Here is a 24,619-nt window from a genome sequence, read left to right as displayed (position 1 = left end):
CTCTTTCGCTGTACTTTGGAGCTTTCTGTGCTAAGGAAGCTTGGAGTTACAAAAACACTTGTGTTAAACTCCAGAGCATAAAATCCCTTTAAGTCAGTCTTACCACCTTTGTTTTTTCGTCACATTTGCTTTAGTGGAATACAAACCCGACGGGCTAAGACTAGGAAACTGTAATTGTGGAACCAATAAAACCAGCGGGAAGTTCAAAGGTATTGAAATAAGCAGTCTTTTCGGAACTTTTTAAAAAAACTTATGAAGTCTTGTTTTTCTTTTTCCAGCAGATGACTTGAGCTTAAAACCTCAACCCTCAAGGTGGTTGTGGGTATAGTGGTGGCGGTTTGTGTTTTTTCTTCTTTTCGAGGGCTTCAGCCAGAGATGCTGGGAGTGCTCCTGGGGCATGTCTCTGGGGCACAATGTATAGCCAGCACCTGAAGCTGAGACAGCTCATGTAAATCCAGGTTGAACTACAGTGTAGCTTTTGGAGTCTTTGGGTTCCTGGTCAGGTAAGAAGCTTCAGGAGTGCAGGAGTGTCATTTAATTTCCATACCATTTTTTTGAGCTAGAAACTCGGGTGGCTGTTGAATTTTATATAAAGCAGGAGGTGATTTTAGAAAGCAAGAGGTGATTTTAGTATTGGCTATTCTTGGAGAATTGCAGCAGCTGCATTACATTGAACCTACCGGAGGCTGGCAGGCCAAACGAGGTGTTTTCGTTGAGATCTTGAAGCATCTGACCAGAGTTGTGCAGATGTGTTCAGCACGTTTTGGTGCTGCTATTAGGACAGAGTACTTGAAAAATGAAGCCTAAGTCTAGTTTTCAGTATGCTCCTGTGCTGCTTGTAGCTTTTGTCCCTGGGCATGTTATAAATAACTTCTTCTCAGTAGGTTTTGAATTATTTCAAGAACTTCCACAACCTTCAAGTTACTGCAAGGGGAAAACATCCTGTGCTGAAGGAGTCTTGAAAGAATGGCATCGTATTTCTCCTTTACAATTAAATCTATGCTTAGGGGAAGGTGGGGGATTTTTGTGGTTTGGAGTAGTTTGGGTTTATGTATTGTTTTTTGATTAAAAACAAAACAAAAAAAAGCCCTCTCCTTTAACGTAGTTTGAGTCTGTGTTTTTTTTTCTTTTTGTGAGAGTATTCACATTTTTATGGCAGTTACGGCATGTTTAGGCTTAGTGATTTGTCAGTACTAGTGGTAAATATTTTCATAACCGACTTTCTGTGGAACTAACTGGCAAATTTCTTCCTGTTAACTTCAAAATAATTAAAAATAACACTCACTGTATGTCTGTATTGCATACCAGGGTAATATACCAAGGTTCAATTACTTACACCTAAAAGCTTGACGTTCTTAATCTTGACTAAGCTTTCCCATTTTTTTTTCCAGTTTTGAAACGGGTGATGTTGGCTTTCCATTTTCTAAAACATGTTTCCCAACAGAACTATGGTCACGAATTTCAAAGGTTCTGTTTAGCAGGAAAAAAAAGATCAACAAAGGTTTGAGTGGCTTTTCAATTTAATATGAAAAACAGCGTGTGTGACTGTGGACTTTTGAGCTATCCATGCAAATCACCTTCCAACGTGCTTAAGTTTGCTTTTTCTTTTTCCTCTAGGTGAAAATGCCCCCGGCTTTAGTTGTGTTTACGGCTGCTGGGCTGCAGCTGCCCAGTTGCCCGTCCATCTAGAGAGATGTTTGTTGGAGCCTCCCCTAGGTGCACGGGAAGATAGCTGTCTGCTCGATGAGCAGCAGGTCGGGTCTTTCTACATTTGTTGGTTTCCACTTAGTTTGGGATGTTATCCAACCAGATTTCGCTTGGCCTCATGAGTATTGAGACTTCGGCAGTATTTTATACTTTGAAGAGACAAGTAAATTTTGAAAGCATCATCTGTTGATGCAAGAAATCTACCAGTAGTAATGGCATTTTCTTCTCCCCTTGACAGCAGCTTTTAGTTCAAGTTCAAGCTGGTGTGTGTGTGTTTTAACGAAAAGAAAGAGAACTTCAGCTTGCATTCCTCAGTTCAGCAGGTTTGGGGGTAAGGGCAGCAGGTGATTATCAAGTCTGAAAGACAACAGGGAAGTAGAGTGACTTGTGTTTACAGATTTATTGACTACTAACATGCTGAGATTAGTCGAGATAAGTCTTCTAATAAGTTGTTGCAAAGAAATAAGCTTTGCTGCTGGTTTGATTTAGCACAGTGGTTGATAAATACAAATACTTGGGAAGGATGGAGGGGCAGGCATTGCAAAACAAACCATGTAGATAGTGAGGCTGGGCATTGCTCGAATAGTAGATCAGAACTTTGTGGACAAGCAAGTAATAGATAATTTAAGGTGCAATGCTGAAGTACTTATGGAGGAGATAATTTCAGTTCCGGAGATGTTAGATGTGGTCACAAGTAGATAGGTAATGGAGAGACGTAACTTTCAGCCTAAAACCCTTAGCGTGATCGTATTCACTGCATTTATCTCAAACCTTTCCTTGATAGAGACTTGCCTGGACAGAAATGTCTTCAGCTCTTTGTTTAGAGAGCCCTGTGTGGCTGCTTGCTCGTTTTTGTTATAGGGTGAACGGTGAAGCTATTTGAGTTATTTAAAAGTGGTTTGGGTAAATGAGTCCAGTAGTCACATGTGCCGTGACATGTCTGTTAACGTGGTTTTATAATCATCCCATGAGACACTCCCCATGACACGTTTGTCAGATGGGCAGGGTTAATTTTGCCATTTTATTTTCTGCAGGCAGTGCACAAGGTTTTTCAAAAGCAAACAACCCCCCTCCACACACACACGCATAAACCCCTCTCGTGTAAGAGGCAGCCTGGATGATACGATTTTTTCAACTGATGCAAATTTCTACTGCAGTGCTGGTTGTGTATTGTTAATCTGCTAGATAATTTTGTTCTTGTGCATTATGATGCATAGAGACATTCAGTAGGCAACAGTGTTCAAGTTTTTTTTTCCAATTTAGCTTCAGCTAAAGTAGTTTCCAATACTCATAATCATTTTAAATTGCTATAGGTGACAAACGTGCCTGTGATTGTGTACACACTGCAGCTATTTAGAAACCGGAATGCAAGCAATTATTGGTGTGTATAGATAGTGTGTGGGATAGAACGGGAATGGTGAACATATGTCATCTGTAATGATGAAGGTTTAATTAAAATTATCTGATGAGAAGCCGCAGAACAAAGCATCTGGCCGGCACGCAGGCAGGGTTGGCAGTGCTGGAGGCATGTGCCCAGCCCGGCTGTGCATGGCGGCGGGGAAGCGAGCGCTGGGCAGGGTAGCATGGTCTGGCTGGAGCGGAAAGCAAGGCTTCGGGTCTGCACGCACCCCATACCCAGCTCTTGGCTAAAAGCAGCAGGCTGCTGTTCAGTGCTTAATTCTGGCTGGCCACCTAGCAAGGTGATCCAGCATGAAATGCTACGTGCCTTTTCACCTTTTTCTTGACTCATTTATCTTTATGTATATCAGCTTATTCACACAGTGTCAATTTATTTAGCTTTATATCCATTGGCTCCAGCTGACATTTAAGGAAAGGGCAGCATTATTTGATAGACTTCTTCCATTAGGTTTCCTCACAATCTGTAGCCTTAGTGACTTGGCTTGAGCCCACGACAGCGTTCTGTAGCAGTTCCTAACAACACGTAAATATTAACACGTTTGCACTAAAGGCTGGCACCAAAGCAGATAAACTCAGCAAATTATGCCATGTGAGCTGAGTGAGAGGAAGGCGAGGTGGACAGTATGGATTATCTCAGTCATTTTATTTTTGCTGGTTTTGTAGCACATTCTACTACCTGGAAGAATGCTGCTGTAACGTAAGTACAAGCTCCTAGAACTATTCATCCTGATTTTTTTTTTTTCTGTAGTGGATATTCTGGCTTAGAACCAGATACGTCTTGTCAAATGTGGCCTTGCTCTCAGTGGATTTGTGGCAATTTACCTATATGAAAGAACACCACCCTTTAAATTCTGATTGCTACTCCTGTGAGTCAGCAGAGACATGAATGAGGGGTGGTTCTCAGCCCATAAGGAAATACTTCAGCGAGTGATAAAGGTGAAGTGTTAATTGGAGCCAGCTGACTGCATTGCCTCTGCCTTCTGGAGGCTTGTACTTAAAATTTTGTGCATCCCTTACCCCAGACCACTTTCTGTAAAATGACTTGTGTTTTCTTGGCTGGCTCTTGTTGCTCTTTAGGATGTGAAATATTTTATTCACCCATAAACATGAAATAACTTTGCAATTGTGAAGAGTGGAGAGATTTTGGTAGTGAGAATATCTCACTTCTGGGATTATAACTGGAGACAAAGGCCTGCCCTTTTTTTTTTTCCTGCGTGTACGGTCAATAACCACGTCTGGTTGATTTGAAGACTTGAAGCTAGCTGCAGAGCTCTCTAAACAGAATAAAAAGCGGTGAGAGGCAGACTGATTGTCCAGCCTTGATTGCCCTGACATACAGCTCTGTGCCAAGTTGTAAGTCTTGGGGTTAGGTGGCATGAGCTCTGGAGGAGACAGAAGTAGGATATGGTTTGAACAACCTTACAGGAATCACTTGGGACCAAGTGTCAAGCTGAGACTTGTTAGAAAAGCCAACCCATGGGGCTGCAGTTGCAGTATACAACCCTGCTGGCTGCCTTGCTGGCCGAGGCAGTTGTTAGGCTTGTCCTTCGGTGTCATTTGTGGCCTAGATTTGAAATTTGGCTGCTTTTTGGTTTTTCATCCCCCCCAGGCTGCATGAAGGACTTTGTAGTTGAGTATGTTTATGTGTAACAGTGGACAACAGTAGAAATCTTCAAAACAGTTTCGAAAGGTACCTATTAAAAGCACAAATTAAAGCAGAACTATTCTGGCACCAGTGAAGTCCTTAATAAAGCACGATATTTGTACTTGGTTGATATCTGGCCTTTTGAAAGCTCGGCTTTTGTGTACTTAAGATTGCTTACTCTGGCTGAAATTGCTTTCTGTTGGTTCAACTTCTGCATGAATGTAGGAAAAAATAGTGTCTTAGGCAATTTAGGATCATCTCTCTTTGTTTCTATAATGGTAGAAGTAGAGCAGCCGGGTTCAGTCAGCTTTTTCTGTCACTTGAAGCTTCTTGGAAGGTAATTATATTGTGCGAATATGTAAATTCTCTTTCCTGTTTGGTTTTACTGTAAAGGTTTTTTTATCTTTCAGATCAGATTTTCTTCCTGCAAAAGTGGGTTTGTGTTCTTTGTACTCAAAATATCCCAGGTCAGCATGGAGTTGTGTATTTAGCCCAGTGGCAGGAAAATGCTCTATAAAGCAGCCTGGCACGGCTTCTTTGAGCTGTGTTGGTCCTGTTCCTGGTGGTGGCAGTGACTTGGAGCCTTGCTGAGTAGGTCGGGTTCCAGGCAGTGCTTCTGCAGGTAACGTCTGCTGGTGGGATGAACTTTTCCTGCTCCGTAACATCATGAACACGATTTCCTAGAGCAAGGTTCCCCTGGAAATACCTGCTTTCCCTGCCACTCCAAGACCCTTCTCCTCCTTTTGCTGTCAGAATTAGGCTTTTGTTATCCGACGAAGAATATCACTAATTGGTATTGTAGCCTGCAGTGTGGCAAAAACTCACTTTTATGCAGCAAATGGAAAGTTCAGCAATGACAACTAAGTGTGTATTTTTAGTACCTTGTCAGATTTCTTGGACTAAAATAGGTATATTCGTTACAGTTTGAGCTGGGTGCTGCTCGAATGTTTCAGCTAGAAGTGATACTACCCCTGCCATGCGCTGTGTGCAGTAAGCAGTATGTTGTACACACACCGCTCTGGGACAGAGCCAGACTTCACGTCATTTGCATTTCAGATGCATCCCGCTACTGTTGCATGGCAGACATTGAGGTTCGTGCTTATTATCAGAGTATTAAATCTCCAGCTGAAAAATTATTAGGCAGAATCCCTGTATAGGTTATTGCTAATATCCACTGGTGCTCGTTAAGCTGCTCGTCAGTGCCTGACCCAGGGAGAGTGACTCGCCAGCAAAGGGCGACGCAGCTGAAGGTGACTGAACATTTGCTGGCTGCTGTATAAGGATTAAAAACCTTGGTTCCGGAGAAAAAACAAATTCTGTGTTTTTGAGATTTAGTGTGTTATGCAACTGTCCTGTGACATTTCAAATAAACTCATATGAAAAGCCACTTCCTAGAGTTTTTCGTGAGGTTACATGGATGGTCGGGCTTTGGCTTGCTCATATGGTCTCTGTGAAAATGTTGGAGAGACGGAGTGCTAAAAATATTTTCTAAACCCCACAGCAGTGGTTTATGTCAGCCTTCCTGAAGGAACGAATCCCTTTAATTAGTAAGACAGTTTGGTTTATTTTTGGGTTTACTTTGTTTTCAATTTGGGTTGTGAACTCCTATGCACTGTAGTTCAAAAATAAAATTAAAAAAATTAAAAAAAAAAAGACCTAGTGCAGCTGTTAGCAGCAGCTGCAGTGTGCACTGTGGCTGTCCTGTTGCCTGTCCTTGCCTGGGAAAAAATAAATCCTTTTTAAGAGGGAGGAGAAGCCAAAAAAATTTGATCCGCAACAGTAGCTGACTTGATGCGATAACCACATTTGTTGTCTTTGCGCTATCAAAAGGATGGTTTCTTGTTTCCCTTTCTTTGTAGAAGTTATGCATTCATGGCACCACGGAAGGTTGAACTGAAATTGTCCAACATGGGTGCGCTGATTTTTTGCAGTTAAATCATTGTTCAGGTAAACGTGTCAAACCTGGTCTCATTACTGCCATCCCTGAGAACAGGAGTGTCAAAATGCTTGAAATCGGGTTGGTTGGGTTGTCCTTGGGTTGCCTTCTCCTAGTGCTGGCTGCAGTGCTCCTGTAAGCACAGGGGATGAGGACTGAGGTGATGCCAGAGCATTTTCATATTGCAATCCTGTTGTGCACAATTGGAGGGGAGGCCCTTAAAAGGGGGAAAAAAATGGAGGAATTAGCATTTTTTCACCATGAATTTGAATTTTCAATAACAGCACTATTTCTTGAAGCTACCGTGTGTGAAGTAGCACTGCAGCGTCCTGCTTTGGGCTGGGATGGAGTTAATGTTCTTCACAGGAGCTGGTGTGGTCCTGTGCTTGGCTGGGGCAGCCTGGGCCAGCTGTCCTGGCTGCGTCCCCTCCCAGCCCCCTGTGCACCCCCAGCCCCTCGCTGTGGGGGCGGCACGAGGAGCAGAGCAGGCCCTGGCTCTGTGCAAGCGCTGCTCTGGTTTTTGGTCATTTTGTTATGACTCACAGGCTGTAGCCATTGGTGTGGCTACAGTTGTTTTATTTTATGGCTTTAAGGCTGTTTGGGGTTATTAAGAGCCTGCACTGGTGGTGGTGCTACAGTAGAGGCCAACACCCTGCTTGCTAGCACTGAAGCGTACCAGAGATCTTCCTATGGTTTTGGGTTTGGGGTTCTTCCAGACACTTCTCGTAGTGAATTTAGGTTGTTAATGTGCTTGAGTTCACCTTAGTAAGTAAGAACATTGTTGGGAAAGAATAAAAGGCATTTTGGGAAAATTGGCCTCCAGCTTTCTTTTCTCAGCTCATTGAAAGGCAAGAGGAGGCTGTGGTGTTAATAGGGAGCAGAATATGAAGAGACAGCAACTTGTGACGTGTTGGAAGCAGCACTGTAGAAAGGGATTAATTTTCAATGTGGCTTTCTCCAGGATGTTGTAGGTCAGCCCAGAACAGCAGCATGAAGGTGTAGCAGGAAGAATCGGAGAAAAGTGGCTTCTTTTTCCGAGCTGTCCTTTCAGTGGGTAGCACTTGTGTTGCAGATCAGTGGCTGCTAAAAGCATCAGAGCCGGTCTGTAAGTAAGGTGCAGGTCTCTCGGGTGAAGCTCAGTTGTTTGCGAATTCAAACTCTGTGTAGGTTTCTGCAACACTTGGAGCCTGAGGTGTGTGCCCGAGGTGGTGGGGCCTGCTGAAGCTCAGGAAGCACACTCGAGTTTCTTGGCATCACCCAGGAAACACGGATGAGAATATAGCCAGAGGGGAAGACTTTGTGAAGACTAGGGAACAGTTTCATTCCTGGTTGAGTGTATTTCAAAAGAAAATATTGCCAGTTTTGGGCTACAATTCAGCTTTGTAAATCTCAAGTAGAAAAATATTAGTGAGTTAATATTGTTCATAGCCTGGATTTTATTTATTTATTTATTTTGATTCCAATAAAAAGCCACAGTAGCCTCAGAAGCCTCTGGTTCTGTGTGAATTTAGATCCCAGTGATTCACACTGCTGCAGTAATTTTTCACACAGTGAGTGGTGCTGGGCTTGGAGCAGAGCTGGTGCGCACAGTGCTGATGGGCAGCGTGGTGAGTGCTCGTTTCCATCCCTTCGCAGGTTCACGGCATCACTTTTGACACATTCTCTTGCTTCTGCTCCAGGCTTCTGAACACTGCAAGGGTAGATGGGGGACAGGTTGGCTGCAAGGAGAAGGTGGAGCAATAGCTGTTGGTTGCAGCTCCAGGGATTTGGGCAACAGGTTTTCTTTCCTTTTTTTCCCCACAAACTTGTGGTTTTATATGGGAATGGGAGTTTAAAGAGGCTTTCTGCTGTAGTTAGTCACCGAGTCAAAAGCTCATCTGAGAAATGTTCTGAGTTTCCACAATAAGAATTTCCTATATGCATAGGTCTGTTTTCTGAAGTGCTCTGCCGTAACCGGTGCATTTTAAAGAGGAAACTGGTAAAGGAAGCTGCTCTTCTAAAGGACCATTTAGCTGTGTGCTAACTCTTTTAACCTTTGCTGTAAGTACTTCTAAGGCAAAAGGTAATGGTAGCCCTCAGACCTCTTGCATGGTTGCTTTCTGCCTGTTTCAGGACATTTCTCCTGCTCAGCTGTACCTTGTACTAAGATGCGCAGGTTTTTTTTGATGCTTTGCTGGTTTTATGCTGTTTCAGTGTCCTGATGGGTGAACTGTCTCTTAGGCAAAGCAATAACAAAATCGAGTAGGTGGGCATTTTCTTTATTACAGGAAGAAAACAACAAAAGCTAATGAGGCATTTGAAGGAGCACCAGAGTTGGGTGCCCGTCTGAGGCTGGTTCCAGATGCTGGGAAGAGATGAGAGAAGGGCATCGAGGTACTTGTCCCGTGAGCACTGGGGGGGACAATGTCTTCTGACCTGGCAAAAACGGGGTGTTTTAAATACCTGCCCCCGCCCCAGTTTCGTGCTTTGGGTTCTCTGTCCCAGCTATTAGGAAATAAACCTTTCCATCTTAGCGGATCTATTTGCAATTGAAAAAGGGGCCCCTTTTCACTGCTTCCTTGGGGCTGAAACTAAGGCTTTCGTATTGGTTCCAGTTCAGCATTAATTCCCTTTGAGAGCATGCCTTGGATTGCATTAACATTTTTTTGACGTTTGACAAAAGCCTTGTTTAAACAAGTTAGATGTGCATCAGGCTAATAAATATAAAAACATAAGATTGTTCCTGCTGTGCTGCTCTCTGGAGAACAGTGTCTCATTTGTATATTTTCCACTAATCATCTCCAAATCTTGCATGGGTGATATCAAGTTAGGGAAAGTGGACTTAGTCTTACATATGGTGGCGTCAGGGAAAAAAATGCTCTGTTTTGACAACCAGCATAGCAATCTCTGAGACATGACTTGAGTTCTAAAAAATGTTTTTAGAAATGTGTTGCATAAACAAGTCATAATTTCCCTTGTGGAGAGGAGAAATGTTTTTCTAGATGTACTTCTGTGCAAACATGCTGGACCCATTTTCTGTAGCCACAAGTGAAAGAACTGAAAGCAGGGCTGAACGCTGCGATGCTAGAGCACAGACCTGGGTCGATAAGCAGGGGGGTTGGGACACGAGTCAATGTGAAATTAACTGAACTTGGGCGCAGAAATTTGCTGTATCAGGGTGCTGGGGTTTCACCAGACGGTGCGGGCTGCCCTTGGTGCCCTGCAGAAGAGTCGACATCCTCGATTGCACCACTGCTTGTCTCGCAGTCTTGTCTAGCGCCGCTTCCTTGCGGGTTCCTTGGGAGAGAAGAGCGCAGCGGTAGCAGGCGTGGGGCACAGTGTGGCTCACAGGCTGAAGGCTCAGCTCCGTGGTGGCTGGGGCAGAGCCGGCCTTGGTGGGCCTTCATCATGCAGTGCACAGGCCTCCGCCTGCCGGAGGTGGCTCTGAGGTGTACGTGATGTACTGGAAGTCACGGCTCACAAAGTTACAGGAGCTCTTTAGAGGAGGACAAGGGACATGTGCTCAGTGTTTTTTACTTGAGGGCCGAAAGCTTTACTCTTGCTAGGGACTTGAGCTAAGCTACCCTCAGTTAAAAGGGAGGCTTCTCTTGTGTATAAAACTAATTAAGTAGGAGATCACCTATAGAAATAAATATCTTATTTTTCCCTTTGGAAAAAAATCAGCAGAAAGTCTTAGAGGAATCCATTCTACGACCTCTTCTGGTTACGGTAATAGTAAGGAGATGCAGTAGGGTGACAATTGCCTGTTCCTTCAAGGCAGTGACACTCAGGAGCTCATTGTGCAGAGTTGTGGAAAAATCCTGTGCTGGTTGGTGGTTGATGAACTGGCAGGTTAAAATGAAATGTGGCTGGGTGCAAAGGGTTGTATGGGAAGAGAGCAGTCCTAAATAATGTATCAAAGGCTCTGCGTGTTTGCATTTGTGGAAAACATGAATGAAGTGCCCAGGATAGCTCAAAGCAGACCAGAAATCAGAGCAAGCTGCCGTGCCTCCATGGTAGGAGAACAGCGTGCCCACAGCTGGGGGCTTTGTGGGGTTATTGTCGTCCTTGCATCTGGAAGTCAGTACGGGGAACAAATACTGCATTAGAACAGCAGTAAGTTGGGTCCCTGCAAGAACCTAGCAAGAGAAGCAGAACTGTGCAGGGAGAGGAGGGGAAGAGGGAGTCGCTCTTGATGAGCGCTTCCCATACAGGAGCTAGGGGGCATCCTGGGGGGCCAGATCCAGAAGCAGCCCTATAATGTTCCTTACTTTTGTTTTGTTACCCGAAGATAACTGAGCTGAGAGGCCCTGTAGGACCTTGTGAGTTTCAGCACTTAGAGATGCACTGCTGTTAGCTGAGGGATAAAATACGTCAAGGGCTTCTTTGATAAGAAGAGGAAGCCAAGGTGTGTGATACCACCTCATCTGTTCTTTGCAAGAATTGTTCTTGTTTTACCTGTAAAAATTTATTTTCTCTTCTGCCAAGCAGTCACCAATTTTCCCCGGTTCCTTTTTTGCTTTGTGTTTGCTTCTTACCTATTGGAAAAGCTAAAACTATTTTCAGCCTGCCAAGCAATGTGTCTCAGTCGTGTTTTGTATCTCAGGTGACTTTCTTCTTTCTGGCTTGCCAAATAAAATCTTTTTCTATACTCATTTAGAATCCACTTCATGTTTCTCGCACTTCATCTTTTCTTAGTTTATATTTTGACGTTGATTCTTTTGTGTACTTTAATCCGTCCCCCTTCAGCTTTTGTCATCCCTCGTACGAAAGTCTCTCATTAATACTCAGATCTGAAAGTTAATTCCTGCTTGTGTCATAGTCAAAAAAGGCAACAGATGACAATTTCCTCCTTTTGGGTATTTTGGGCATCTTTGCTCAGACATGGGTTTAGTTCAGTATTTTCAATGCTGATACTCAGCAGTTTGTGAAAAGCATGTCACTGCCTTGATGCCCTGAGCACGGCTTTTTGCAGCTCAAAATCTTATTGCCAGGTTTTCACTCTGTTACGTTTTAACATAATCTTTCCGGTGCTGCCTCTGTCCTTCCCTTGAAACAGGAGACAGCAGGGAACAGAGCTAACCTTTGACACAGACCTGCTTGCCCGTGAGACCAAGCAGAATAAGACACTTACCAAACATTTCCAGTGGCTTCTTTTTCTTCTTGGAGTTGAATTGTACTGATTACTTGTTTAGCTGCATCCTCTGAAGCTTTGGTACGTACAGAAATACTGTGTTGCCCCCCCCCCCCCCCCCCAAAATGGTATGTTTTCAGCACAGGCCATCAATGTAACCTGAGGCCTCATCACAACCTGGAGCCCTAGCTTGGGACTAATAAGGCTTCCAAAAAATAGAATGCCGCTAAGATATCCCTTGTTTGGAAGCGGTGATTGACTTTCCCAGTGTTACTGAGGGAACAGTAGGGACTGGCCTTACTACAGCGGTGCTTTCATTTTTTATTTCTGTGTGCTTTTATATTCCTTTCAGCTTCTTGCTGTGGTGGCCATTGCCCTGTCTCTAAGAGCGGACAGCCAGGACCAGTATTTTTGTGTCGCATTGCCTCGGAAAAACAACTGAGTGTTAAGGAACTTGCATTTTGTTTGAATTTCTTTGTAATCCTGATAGTCTTTGCTCTGCCTTTTCTGAAGTGTGCTTCTGTTATCTGGTGGCAGTGTTGCCTCAAGGGAAAGCCTTCGTTTTATCTGTGGGATTTTATTTTTACTTAAATGAAAGCTGTGCGTCAGCTCCAGAACCCTACCTATTGAAAAACTTTGCCTTCCCTGTATTTTTGCTTGTAAAGTGTCATTTATTTAGGCTGCAAGCTCTTCTTCATGAAAAACATCCTTGCTCTTTGAGAGAAATGGTCTCAGTTGGAGCTGCGTTACGTTTGAGGGCAAATCAAATGTATTGATGGTATTAGCTGTGAAACTTGAGGCACAAAACTGCTTTGGGAGATGTTGTTTGGAGGGCTGTAAGCCATCCCTTTCCCATCGGAGCAAGAAGAGGCAGTGCCCAGCTGTGGGCATGGAGTACATAGCCTGAGGTCAGGCTCTTGGGCAGCTTCCGCAAGGCCAGGCCAGCCCTGGGTGCAGGCTGGGCGAGGGAGGGACTCGCAGTTCAGCAAATACTTCACAAAATTACTTTCCAACTTCAACTCTTAAATTTCCAAGCCAAAAAGTGTGTTAGAAGAGGCTGCTGTGTCGACCGTCGGTGTTGCATAGCTTCTGCTGGCTGCAGAGGCTCAATATCAAAAGCTGATTTTTTTTTAACTCCTTCAACAGCCTGGGATCCTGTGAACCTGTGCTGAAGCTGAGGTGGTGCTTTAACTTAAAATGCTGGGGGCTGAATTGGAGAGGGAGTGTGCTGAGAGATTACCCCATTCTTAAAAAGGCATGTTTTATTGCTGTCAGGAGTCTCAACCCAGAAGTCGCGTATCTCCTGCGTTGTTGAGGGAATTAGCACACGAGCTTTGGGGAAATACGCTCTGAAAGCGCTCCTTTGATAAGGCTCCAAAAGAGCGATGTGTGCATCCATCTGCATCTGTGTGGGCAAGTGGGAGCTTGTATGCATATTTTTGTACCCGTTTGGTCTCAGGTTTTTATTTCAAAGTAGGAAATAGCTCTAAATACTGCCTGTCATGCAGATGTTCGGGGTGGTGGGTCAGGGTGTGATGCAGTTGGAACCTTTGTTCCCAGGTTTTCGAGGGCTCCTGTTCTTAAAAAGAAAAAGATCCTTTGCTGAGGGTTTCCAGAGAAATCCTTTGGCTTTTTTTAATAGCTTTTCCCCATTTAAAAGGACAGCAAAGGAACTTTGGGATAGCCTGAGGGAAACTCTTAAGAAGTTGTCCAAGATTCACGGAAGATGTGAGTCTTCATGTCACACTGTAAGCACTCCTGCCAGCTCTTTGCTCAGTTCTCCTTTTGGACACGTTTGTCATTACATTTTCATCTCGATTAGGCCAAAAAAAAAAGAAATCCGTGAGCTTCTCAGGCTTTGGTTTAAACTGCTAATCAAGAGTGAGATATTTCAGTGAAGAAAACGAGGTGAGTGGAGCAGGGGACAGCACAATGTATGGAACAAGGCAGAGACTCCTGCACCGGCACTGGGGACGGTGGGCTGCAGGGTGCCGTGGTGACATTAGGGCAGGTTGGGTTCTCCCACAGTATTCATCAAGAGATGGATTTTTTTTTTTTTTAATAGGATTGACAAGAAGGATTGGGAGGGTGGTGTAAATCTAATGAGCCCCCTCTGTGGGCTGTGTAGCTGTCTCGCTACTGCGTTCTGGGGTAGTAAGTGGAGCTCACTTCAGTGACTTGGTTCTGAGTTGTACATGCAGGTGTGTTGGGGGCATCCTTGCTGGCTGTGTCTTATTTAGGGGAAAAAAAATTCCTGAGCTCTGCTAGTCTGTACTGAAGTACTAGGGAAGTGTTGTGTTTGCAGGACAGTTTAAAGAGGAAAAAAAAAAACAAAAACAAACAAACAAAAAAAAAACACTCTTTTAGTCTATAGCTTCTTCAGCTGTTCCACTGGGACAGCCAGCTAGTGTGTAATGCAGTTAGGGCAGAGAGCTGAAGCTTTCTCACGTAGCTTCAGCAGCAGAGGAGGAGGCTGAGTTGGGAACAGCTGACAGTGACCCACTGCTACAAGAAAACCTCAGGTTTGCAATGGAAGCTGTTACCTTATGGTGAGGTTCAGTCCACTTGTTTCATTAGCTCTCAGGAAGACTTCAGGCATGACCAGGACACTGCTTGTTGCAGGCAGATGAGGGGGTTTTGAATTTTTTTCTCTTTGATGCTCTTCTGAGAAGAGTACGTGCTTCTGGCCTGACATGTTGAGTCTGAAACCTGGAGCAGGGGCACAGGGAAGCCTTTTATGATTGATGATTGTGGATCTTACCAAGGAGGTAAGCCTAAGTTAAGTGTTCCTGAAATCTCAGAAGACTGGTAGTCAGGGAGGAGGTCACCATCTCCCTGTTGGAATGGAGCGATGATGAGCTGGAGTCTTGGGGACCATATCTCTTGTATTTTTGTGATAAGCTGAAGGTCAGATGGCACATGGGTGAGCAAATGTGCTTCGGATAGGCAATTTCTGTGGCATCAGGGTGGCAGAATAGGGATGCTTTTGTGCTGGCAGAGCATGAGCAGTCAGCTAGAGAAGTGTGAATTTGGCCAGCTAGCTGTGTGCATCTCATTTTCGGTGTTGGCAGCTGTGTGTCGGGGGCTGTGGTACCTGACGGAGGGGACCAAGCACCTGCAGGAGGTGACTTCTTGTCTTCCCTTGCCTCCATGGGGTGTGTTGTGTCAGCAGGGTGATTTTTTTGTTGTTTTAACAGATAAAGTACTTGGAAGTCCCTCATAGGGAACCATCATTGGTTTTAGTAAAACAGTCGTGGTTTTTGTGGCCTTTGATCTGATTTAAGAGACTCCTGAGTTAAGTGCCCCCCGAAGAGTCTCCCACCCCTCGTGCTGGGTCTCTGCCTGTAGCTGTTACAAGACTTGCCGGGCGCTCAGCGCCTCGTAGGACATGAGGAGCCTACCCGGAGCCATGTGGTTATCACACCTTATGTTACCTGCTGCTAGAGCTTGGCGTTGTCACCTACCAGTAGGTCCCGTGTTTGTTTCCTAGCCCCTAGTTGTTCTCTTAAAATCTAATGCTCACTAGCCCGTGCAGCAGCTAACAACTAAATAAAAGCAACTTGGTCTTCTTATGGAAATTAAATTTAAGCTTTTAATGCAGTTAGGCTGTATTTCTACTCAAGCAGTGATTGTCTATTCTGCTTTTTTGAGTTCTTCATCCTCTCATCTCCTGGTAACGCTGTGTTTGCAGGTGTACCCCTTACACATTTGCCGTTAGTGAAATACATTGCGTTTTCACATCGGTATTAATTGCATGATGTGAGATTCAAACCTCTTGCCCAGGGTAGTGAAGTTAATGGACAGACTGAATTTTGCTAATGTTTGTTTAGCTTTAGTGATGGCTAATGGTTTTAAAGGGGAAAGTTTTTTCTCTTTGTCAATGGTTATTCTAAGCAGGGCTTTTATGTCCAATGCGTTGAAACAGACCTTTTTGGAAGTCTGCCATCGTGCTAAGCTATGGAGAACTTAAATCTTGCCAAGAATGGCCATTAAGTCCCAGTATTGCTCCACAACGTCGTGTTAATGGGGAACCAAAATAGCTTGTACACCTGACTCCTAATTTCGGAACTAGCAGAGGAGGTTCCTCTGGCTAGAGTTGAGTTACCAAGCTGAGGTTGTAAAACAGTGAAGGACCTCGCTCGTTCGTGCGTTACATCAACGTAATGATGTGCAAGTAGAACACAGATCCTAAATATAGTGGTGGAAATAACCAAAAAGAGGGGGAGAGGAGGAAAGTAAAAAGAGAAATATGAAGGCTATTTTGTGGAAAACTTGGCTAAGAAAATGCAACTTAAGTTAGCTTGGTGCACATTTTTAAAAATAAATGGTTGACACCATGCATATTTGAAGCTTTTGATCATTGATGCAGAAGTTAAATGAACGGGACACACAAGTGTGATTAATTATTGACCAAAGTACTTCCTTTTGTATGTATAGTCTGCAGTTGGATATGAAGGTTGAGTTCACTTGAATTCCCGTCAGAAAGTAATGCAAACAAGACAGTTGATCAGCTTCACACACGTGGCTCTATTTGTTATGCAGATCTTTGCCAATATGTTTAAATCAACATTCAGTAGTGGAGTTTTGTTGCTCTAGCATATTGTGGACTACCCAACTTGTGCTTTGTATGCTGCAATTTGACGCATCGGATGGTTCATACTCATGCTGCAGTTTCTTTGCTTTAAAATGTAATAAACCCACCCCGAAATAACTCCCCATAACCGCAAAATCCCCAGGCTTGTTTGTCGTGCTCTATCTGCAAGTATTTGACCTTTTCGCCTTAACTTCCATGGGTTTGGGGATTAAGTCAGAGTAAACCACTACTTAAAGGCATTTATGCTACAAGTTAGCTGTGTGCTTCAATGTTCACATGAATGATGGCACGTTAATCTCTTTGCTGAAGAGACCAGATACTCCTTCATGACATGTTCTGGTTTTAACTATAATTCATTATTCCTTGTAAAAATGCCAGTGTAAATTATACTGGGGAAGGAAGATGATTTTGTAGATCTCCTAAGAAGCTTTTTTAAAGGGGCAATAAAAGAACTACCCAGATTATACTTGTATAACTACAGGCTGACTAATGAGTTTCCTTTTTAAAAGGAAAAAAAAAAGTAATCCAGAGCATCGGATCTGTAAGTATAAATTAGTTGGTGTCTTTACTGGGGAGGTAGTAGTGGTTGAACACACAGTGATAGAATTTACATCAGCACCTGCAGGTTTTCATGCATTTGTTATATAAATCTTTTTTACTGCTTTGCAAGTGAGGACCAAAATAATAGGTGTGTGCTCCAGAAACATCACCTGGGGAATCTGTACCTTATGCAAGGAAGAAATAATAGAAAGGAACTGCTGGGTTTGTTAGCTGCTCGCTGTGGCCAGTTCTTTCCTATCGTGGTGGAGTTCAGTTTTTCTTCTCCTTTTCCAATGCTTCCCAAACGAACAGCAGGTCAAAGTAAATCCAGGAGAGCTGTAGTAGCTCACTGCTGGGGGAAAGTTGGGAGAGGAGTGCCCTTCTCACCCAGCTTTGTAGCTAAGGGCTGTAGGAGGCTTCTGGAGCTGGAGTTGGATCTGCTGCAGCTTTGGTGCTGCACAGCCTGCTGGGGGCTGCTGGAGAAGCGCTGGGAGCTGGGGTGATGCTGTCCCACCAGCTGTGTGCAGCACGTTTGGCACCGCTCATGTGGTCAGCTCTGCACTCCAGCTGTAGCAGAGGAGCCCTGCTCTGCTGGTTGGGGTATTTGGGGCACTTGTGTCTGTGCTGCTGTGATCTCGCATCAGCCACGGCACGCTCTAAGGGATGACTTTCCTTCCTGGAGGAAAACCTCTGAGTCAAGTAGTGGGCTCTTAATCACAGGGTTTCTAGAGCAGCTCTCATGCTAGGAGCATAGAATCAGGGAATGGTTTGGGTTGGCAGGGACCTCAGAGCCCACCCAGTGCCACCCCCTGCCATGGGCAGGGACCCCTGCCCCCAGCCTTGGGCACTGCCAGGGATGGGGCACCCGCAGCTCCTTGGGGCAGCCTGGGACAGGGCCTCACCGCCCTCTGAGGGAAGAATTGCTTTTACCGCGTGCTGGAGAAAGATGTCCCTGGCTCCTCTGGTTGGAGACTTGCAAAAACCATGTTGCCTGATTCCGGATTGTGTTCTGTATGCAAGAAAACAGGGCAGCAGTTGCTCAGGTCAGGTATCTACCCAAGTTGAATCCTGTCTCTAAATGGAAGGACAGCCTTGGCTCAGGGAGTCATTGAACTAAACCGCTGTCAGCCTGGAGGAGATTTAGATTCTTCTCTAAGTATCCTAATTCTTTACCTAAGTATCTGCTATTGGTCTCTGCTGTAGAAATAGGACACTGCCATAGCTGATTCTTCAGCCTGATCCCCTGCAGCCTTTTTATATACCAACATGGTATTTTCTAAGCAATGAAGTAAATATGTGTTCCAGCTGCACTGAATTACTTAAAAGCAAGGAATGTTTTGGAGAAGACTATTTTGTGATGGCTCTTGAGGCGTGCATTTTTTTCTCTCCACCCGAACAAAGCACTGCTCATAATTTGCTGTCCTCTGTCCTCATCTTCCCCTTCCTTGGCTTGGGGTCTGTTTGGTCTGAGGCTGTGATAGTGTTTGACAAACGCCTGCCTGCTACGCGACATAAACAGCTCTGTCTGAGTTCAAGATGAGGTGATAACTAGAAAGTGCTGCTCATTTTTCACCCTGTCACAGTGCTTCAAGTCATTGCTAACCTGATAATTGAAACTGTAACGCTTAAACCCAGAAATGCTTAGTTTGCTTATCCAAAGCGTATTTAGTAATCCTTGGTGTTCTTTCTTTTGTAACTAATACCTACATTGCCATAAAGGCTGATTTGGTTCTGAAGGAAAAAAAAAAAAAGAACAATAATTTAAACCTGTATTTGCTTGCTTAAACCATGAATAGATGAAGCAGAATTTAGAAGCATCATGTCACAGTGAAATGACTCGTGTGCTGCCTCCCCGTCAAACCCTGTCAAAGTGCCAGCCAGTACAGATGTAACCCTGGGACTTCAGTTCTTGATTACTTCTGACTAGTTCAAATCATAAGCAGGAGCCTGGTGACCATGGTGTCTTCTCTTACTGCTTACTAAAAGGCTTCTGCTGCCTGGCTTGAGTTGTAGTAATTAGGTAGGGTTTAGGGCATCCCAGTTCAAACATGATCTTCAAAATAGTGTTCTGTCTTTTTGGAATTCTGCTGCTAAAGAGCAGCAAGTAAAACAAAACAGTGGAACAGCAAATGCAATGTGACACAACAGAGCAACAGTCTTCGGAGTGTCTTAATACAAGCCTTTGTTTTTCCTTCTCCTTCCACTGAGTGACTGGGAGACAGCTCAAGATTGTAATATACCAAAATAATTTTGTTTTAAAGAGTCTTCGTGTAAATGCACATCCTGCTAGTACACACGAGCTTCTACTTGTACCTGAAATGTGAAAGGATGCATTAAATAAAGATGGAGAAGGCTTCCGAGTTAATGGCTAAGGTGCCTTTGCAATACCGAGCAAAGTGAAGTATTAACGGGGAATACAGCTGTAATGCTAAATACAAGTTTGCTTTGAGGTTTGTTTTTATTTAGGCAGGGGAAAGCTTGCTTACAGCTGAGAGCTTCTTAAGCTGGTGAGGGCACCGTTTGGGTAAGAAACTGCTTCCAACTTCTTTGTACTCTGGATGGAGACAGAATGCAGTAGCCCTCTTCTGCTTGGGGTGTCCGTCCCGAAGTAGCTGCGTTCAAAAGCTTTGCATGCGTATGGACACCGTAGTCAGGCATAATTTCTCGCCTATTAGTTCCCTTAACACTGGGAACTGGATCTGTTGCACTGATGGTACTTCAGTGCTGTTAATTACTGTACAGTTTAATCTGCCGGGTAGGAGTATTCTGTGACTGGGACATGCAGTAACGTAATCAGTTTTGCATTGCTTTGGAAAATGTTAAATCATGTTGCAGAGTAACGCTGCTTGAGCTTGTAACTGAAACGCGATTGTTGTTTGGCTTTTAGTTGATTAGACCGTTATAGAAGGAATAAAATGAGAAATGTTTTTGGAGGTAGAAACGGAGCCTTGTTTCTTTTTTTTGTGTGTGGGTTTGTCTGTGATGTTGGACATGGGTGCAGCTCCAATGAGTGACTTTCTGTTGGGAGCAACGATGACCTTAACTTGCCAGTTTACCAGAAATCAATTCCCTCCTTCTCTCAGTTTTCTTTAGTTTTGTAGTAAATGTTTCTGTGGTTTATTTAAGTCTAAATGGCTTTGGTTTAGTTTACTCTTTGGTGAAGTTTTCAGAAGTCGTGGACAGACGTCATCAGAATCTAATCAAAGTGCAGTCAGATTGTGTACGATGTATAATGGTTAGAGACTCCACGTTTGCTCTTGAAAACTAGCACGTTTCTAAAAGAAGCCAATGTTCTTGCATTCTTGGGTAGGGGAGTTACCGCTGATGCTAGCAATTGCGGTTGTGTGATGTGCAGTAAAGAAGCAGCGCGTTTTCCAAACAGACAGATGTTCTCACTTGCCTGGGTGGACAAGCTGCTAAAGGTGGTAACAGCGGTTGTTGACGTTTTGTATGATGAGCAATCCAAGGCCTTCCTTGTAGAGCAGAACTTTCACTGTGGTGGATGGGAAGCAGTTGAGCTAGGTACGACTGGGGAAGTATTTTCGTAACACAGAACTGTGTTGGTTCTAGTCTTCTTAATTCCAGCCGAGGTGGTACCCTGAGGCTTGCAGAATGTTAACCTCCAGATTTCATGAGGTTTTTGTATGATTTAGACCAACGCTTGGAGCTTGGATACCAGTCTTCTAAGAGCAAATGTGAATCTTGGTCTTGAGTATTCAAGTCCTTGACATGAAATTTTGGGCAGCAGAGTGTTAAGTGATGTTGTACTGATGTTGTGAATGTTGTCTGCTTTTACAGATGCCTTTGTAAATAGCCAGGAATGGACACTAAGCCGATCTGTACCAGAGCTGAAAGTGGTGAGTTTTTTTATTTACTTCTCTCTCTGAAAAACATTCTGAAAATGCTATGCACAAGTGAAAAGTCTTCTGAGGCTCATTACATTTCCTGTAGGAGAAAAAACATAGAAAATGATTTTTCAAAGTTAACCGTTTTTCTAAAACAAAACTATCTTTCTGAAGTTTATGCATTTTCTGGTTTTGCAAGCATGCTTCAAAGACCTACTTGTGTTTTATTTCTGCTTCAACTTGTTTGCCTACTGGAACCGGCTTCCTGGTGTGATCTTCTGAGCAGGGGAGTCTTACGCCTCTGTAAGAGGGGAAGTGACTTAGCAGGTGATATCTAATGCTCCTTTTATCTCCCTGTAGTAATGTTTCACAGTTTCTTCAAGGACTAAATGTCTTTCCTCCCTGTCTTAAGAGATTTTAAAAATAAATGTTCTGTCTGGGGGCTTGCTTGCATATATTTCCTGGAGCTCTTTATTATACATAACAAAAATGAAATATTTGGGAGGTTCATTTAGGGAATCGAAACCAACGCTTTAGTATGAGTGAACAGTGATTTAAGAGCTGCTTACAATAGCTTTTCCATTGGCTGAGCCATTTCATATATATATCATATATATATCCATATATAGATGGAAGAAAAGGCAAAAGAAAGATTGGGGGAATTTCCCAAATTTGTTCTTTTAAAGTTGTAAACATGGAGGCTGGAGATGGGGGCTGAGATCTCTTAGCAGTGGATATTGAACAGTAGGCAGCTTGTCAGGCCTGCAGCGCAGAGTTGTTGAGGTCAGATCACTGATGTTTGCTAGGTGCAAGCCCGGATTTAATTAAATATGATCAATTTCTAAAAGCCTAAAAAAAGAAAGAAAAAAAAACCACTATGGTAAGATACTGTACTTGGTGATAACTTTGGACATCCACGGTCTGCTCCAGATGGTCAGACGTCTGGACAGCACCTTGTGCCTAAATCACTTCTGGTGTCTTGTTGTAACGGTCAGAGCTGCTCCGATCGAATGTCCACTTGCTGAGCAGCAAAGTGAGTTGGACAAAACCATATCAATTAAAGAATGGACAGCTGGGGCCATGCTTCGTTAGTCCAGTGCTCATGCAGTAAATTTATTTCTCCAAATCTGAGCTGATGATAACGTTTATGAAGATGAGGGAAAGCATAGGTCAAACCTGACATGACAAATGCGCTTGATAGCAAAGACATTCTAGTGGGAACAGCTTCCTCCTAACTGGAGCTGCCTTCCTGCTTTTATTTCAGCAGTGCACAAGGTAAGTAAAAGAGAAATCTCATAGTCAATGGATAGAAATATATATATTGCACCAGAAGGACCTGCAGAAGGTTTACCAGATGGGGTTTAACTGGTGGTATGTTTCGGAAGACGAATATCTCCCAAAATATCTTGTAAAAGAAACTCTGAAGAGCTTAGGACTGGAAGGTGTTGGCTGGAATCCAGTCCACTGCTGTGGCTGCTAGTTTATGCTGGGAGTTTGTCTATGGAGGGTTTCCTTGTTGTCCTGTCCCTCTCCCAGCCCTTCCAATTCCCAACACCCAGTAATGAACGTATGGCTTGCAGGTCAGACCAAAGCTGTAGTTCCTGTGCACTAATACAGAGTTGCAGGGCATTAGGAGTGGTTTTGGGGCACAGTCACCTCTTGTGACACCAAGGCTGCATTATCTGAATACTTTTGTCTCGGGTATCTTTTCCCCACATTGTGTGAAGCAGTGGTATGGAAATAAACTTGTGCTGTGTAGCTGCTGTAGAGAATTGATTTTAAGTGGTCGGCATGCGTGAGCCTCAGGATCGTTGTCTAAGGCTGTAGCCTGTTTAGCACCGGATGAAAGCAGGACTCTTACCGCTGTGCAGATAATAATTTGATTATACCGCAGCAAATGATTGAAGCGAGCAGCGCCAGCTGGAGCTGTGAACTTGGGTCCAGCAGAAAGGGCAAACTAGGTCTTCCCTTTGGAAAGGGATCTGCTCCTATAAATCTGCCCTCATGAAGGAGCATGTGTAGCAAGTCACCACCGTGTTGTTGCCTGCTTTCAGAGTACTCGGCGGCTCTGGGCTGTGGCAAAGGAACGAGAAGGTCATGCTGAGAGCCAGCCCTCCCTTCGGCCCCAGCACTGCCATCGGCTCACCACCACAAGGAGCTGCGGGCGCGTTGCTTCAGCTGGGCTCTGCTGGGCTGGTGGGGAGGTATGAGAAGCATGGGGTGTTTGCTCCTGTCACCGTGCAGGGCAGGTGGGACAGTCAGGCTTAATGTCACTGGGTTATGAAGGAAGCCCTGCCCAAGCCAACACTGTCCTGCAGGAAAAGGTGGCTGGTAGCTCGCTGGGACAGGCTGTTTACTGCAGTGTCTGGGCAGCCTTTAAATTGAGGCTAACGGTTTTATAGCAGCTGTTATTACACTTCTAGGCCCCACAGAAGTTTAACAGGAATAGAAAAGGACTTGGGGAAAACACACAGGGGGAAGTCTATTTCTTGAGTGATGGCGATGCTCCTGGATCCTGTTGATGGAGATGCAGAATAAGCGCTTGTTCTCCTTGCAAACCGTAGCAAATTGTGTGGCACAGCTGGCTAAGCTGCTCAGCCCTGTCTGCTGCCTTCAGCTGCTGGCCTGTTTAGGAGGAAACAGGTTTTGGTGTCTGGAGGCTGGCCTGCAGCAGGGGGATGCCAGTGTTGCTGCCTGTGGGGTGTGAGGGCGCTGCCAGCAGACAGACACTTTGCCAGGTTTCACCCAGCCTTGGGAGCTGCCATCGGGTCCTGGGCTGGCCGTAACCATGCTCCTGCTGCTTGTGGAGGGCCTTCCCGGCACTGTAGCAACTTCAAACACGGCCCAGTGGTAGGCAGAGTAAACAAGAGAACTTTCTGGACAAAATCTTTCCATTTATTCAAAAAAAAAAAAAAAAAAGTGCCAGGTGCAGTCAATCTGCTGTGCTGAATAGCTTTAAAATGCCCCGTGCTATCAATACATGAGGCATTTTCATAAACAGGCTTCAGTAGGGTGTAAGCGCAGTGGTTTGGGGTTGTATAAATTGTGTCTGAGCAGACGTGCAAATAAAAGATACAGTCATACTGGTGGAGCACTGTGTTATGTCCTCGTCAGAGGGACTTCCAGTTTCGGAGCTGGGTGGTGGCTTTGTTCCCTAAGGTGCTGTAAGGACGTGGTGCACTTCGCATGGATCTGCAAACAGACATGGCTCGGTGCGTTTGCATCTAGAGTGTGGGGGACAGGAGTACACATGCTCTGAAAGCATGCCGGGGTATTTGTCGTAAAGTGTGGGATCATCCCTAAACCAAGTAGAAATCCCAACTGAGAGCAATTTCTTGGTACTAGAAGTCAGAATTTGCCAGCGTGATATGTGCTGCTCCTAGTTTCAGAGGGTAATAGCAGGCGGAGGCTGGAAGCGCTATCACTGAGCGACAGGAGGCTGGTTATGCCAAACTGCAGTCTCACGTACTGCTTCCATACCTGGCAGAAAAGCCAGGAGAGACTGAAGGAACCCTCTGCGGGCAGACAGGAGGAGCTCGGTGCCTTGTGCCTGCTTTCTGACCTGGCTGTCTGTGGAGAAAGTGAAGCGGTGTTAGACATGCAAATTTTGTGGGCAGCTTGGAGGTGTTTGCTTGGGGTTTGTGTGGTTTTGAGAAGTTAGCACAGTTTTATGCTGGAATACCAATGTTAATAGTTTTTCATGTTTGCTTCTTTCAGTTTGAGCTCAGTTTGTCAGTTCAGTGGGTAGCTCAAAACCAATTCAAAGTGTAAATCCAGGAACTTCTCTGCTAAGAAGCAGCTGGCTATTCTGATCCAGAAA

At 44.4% G+C, this 24,619-nt stretch overlaps 1 protein-coding gene across 15 annotated transcripts in view; it reads left to right on the top strand.

The window, feature by feature from the left end:
- The window catches only part of AGAP1 (ArfGAP with GTPase domain, ankyrin repeat and PH domain 1), a 373,475-nt gene that overhangs the window by 87,161 nt on the left and 261,695 nt on the right, over window positions 1–24,619 (top strand). For all 15 annotated transcript variants that reach the window (XM_080600161.1, XM_080600158.1, XM_080600167.1 and 12 more), the window contains one exon: window positions 20,753–20,811. In XM_080600161.1, the coding sequence (XP_080456287.1) occupies window positions 20,753–20,811 (59 nt within the window). The remainder of the gene's footprint in view (window positions 1–20,752; window positions 20,812–24,619) is intronic.

This window comes from Anser brachyrhynchus, assembly GCF_964034855.1.
Source record: "Anser brachyrhynchus genome assembly, chromosome: 7".
Classification (NCBI taxonomy): domain Eukaryota; kingdom Metazoa; phylum Chordata; class Aves; order Anseriformes; family Anatidae; genus Anser; species Anser brachyrhynchus.
Note: the sequence above shows the minus strand (reverse complement) of the source record. Positions and strands in the feature narration are given on the sequence as shown.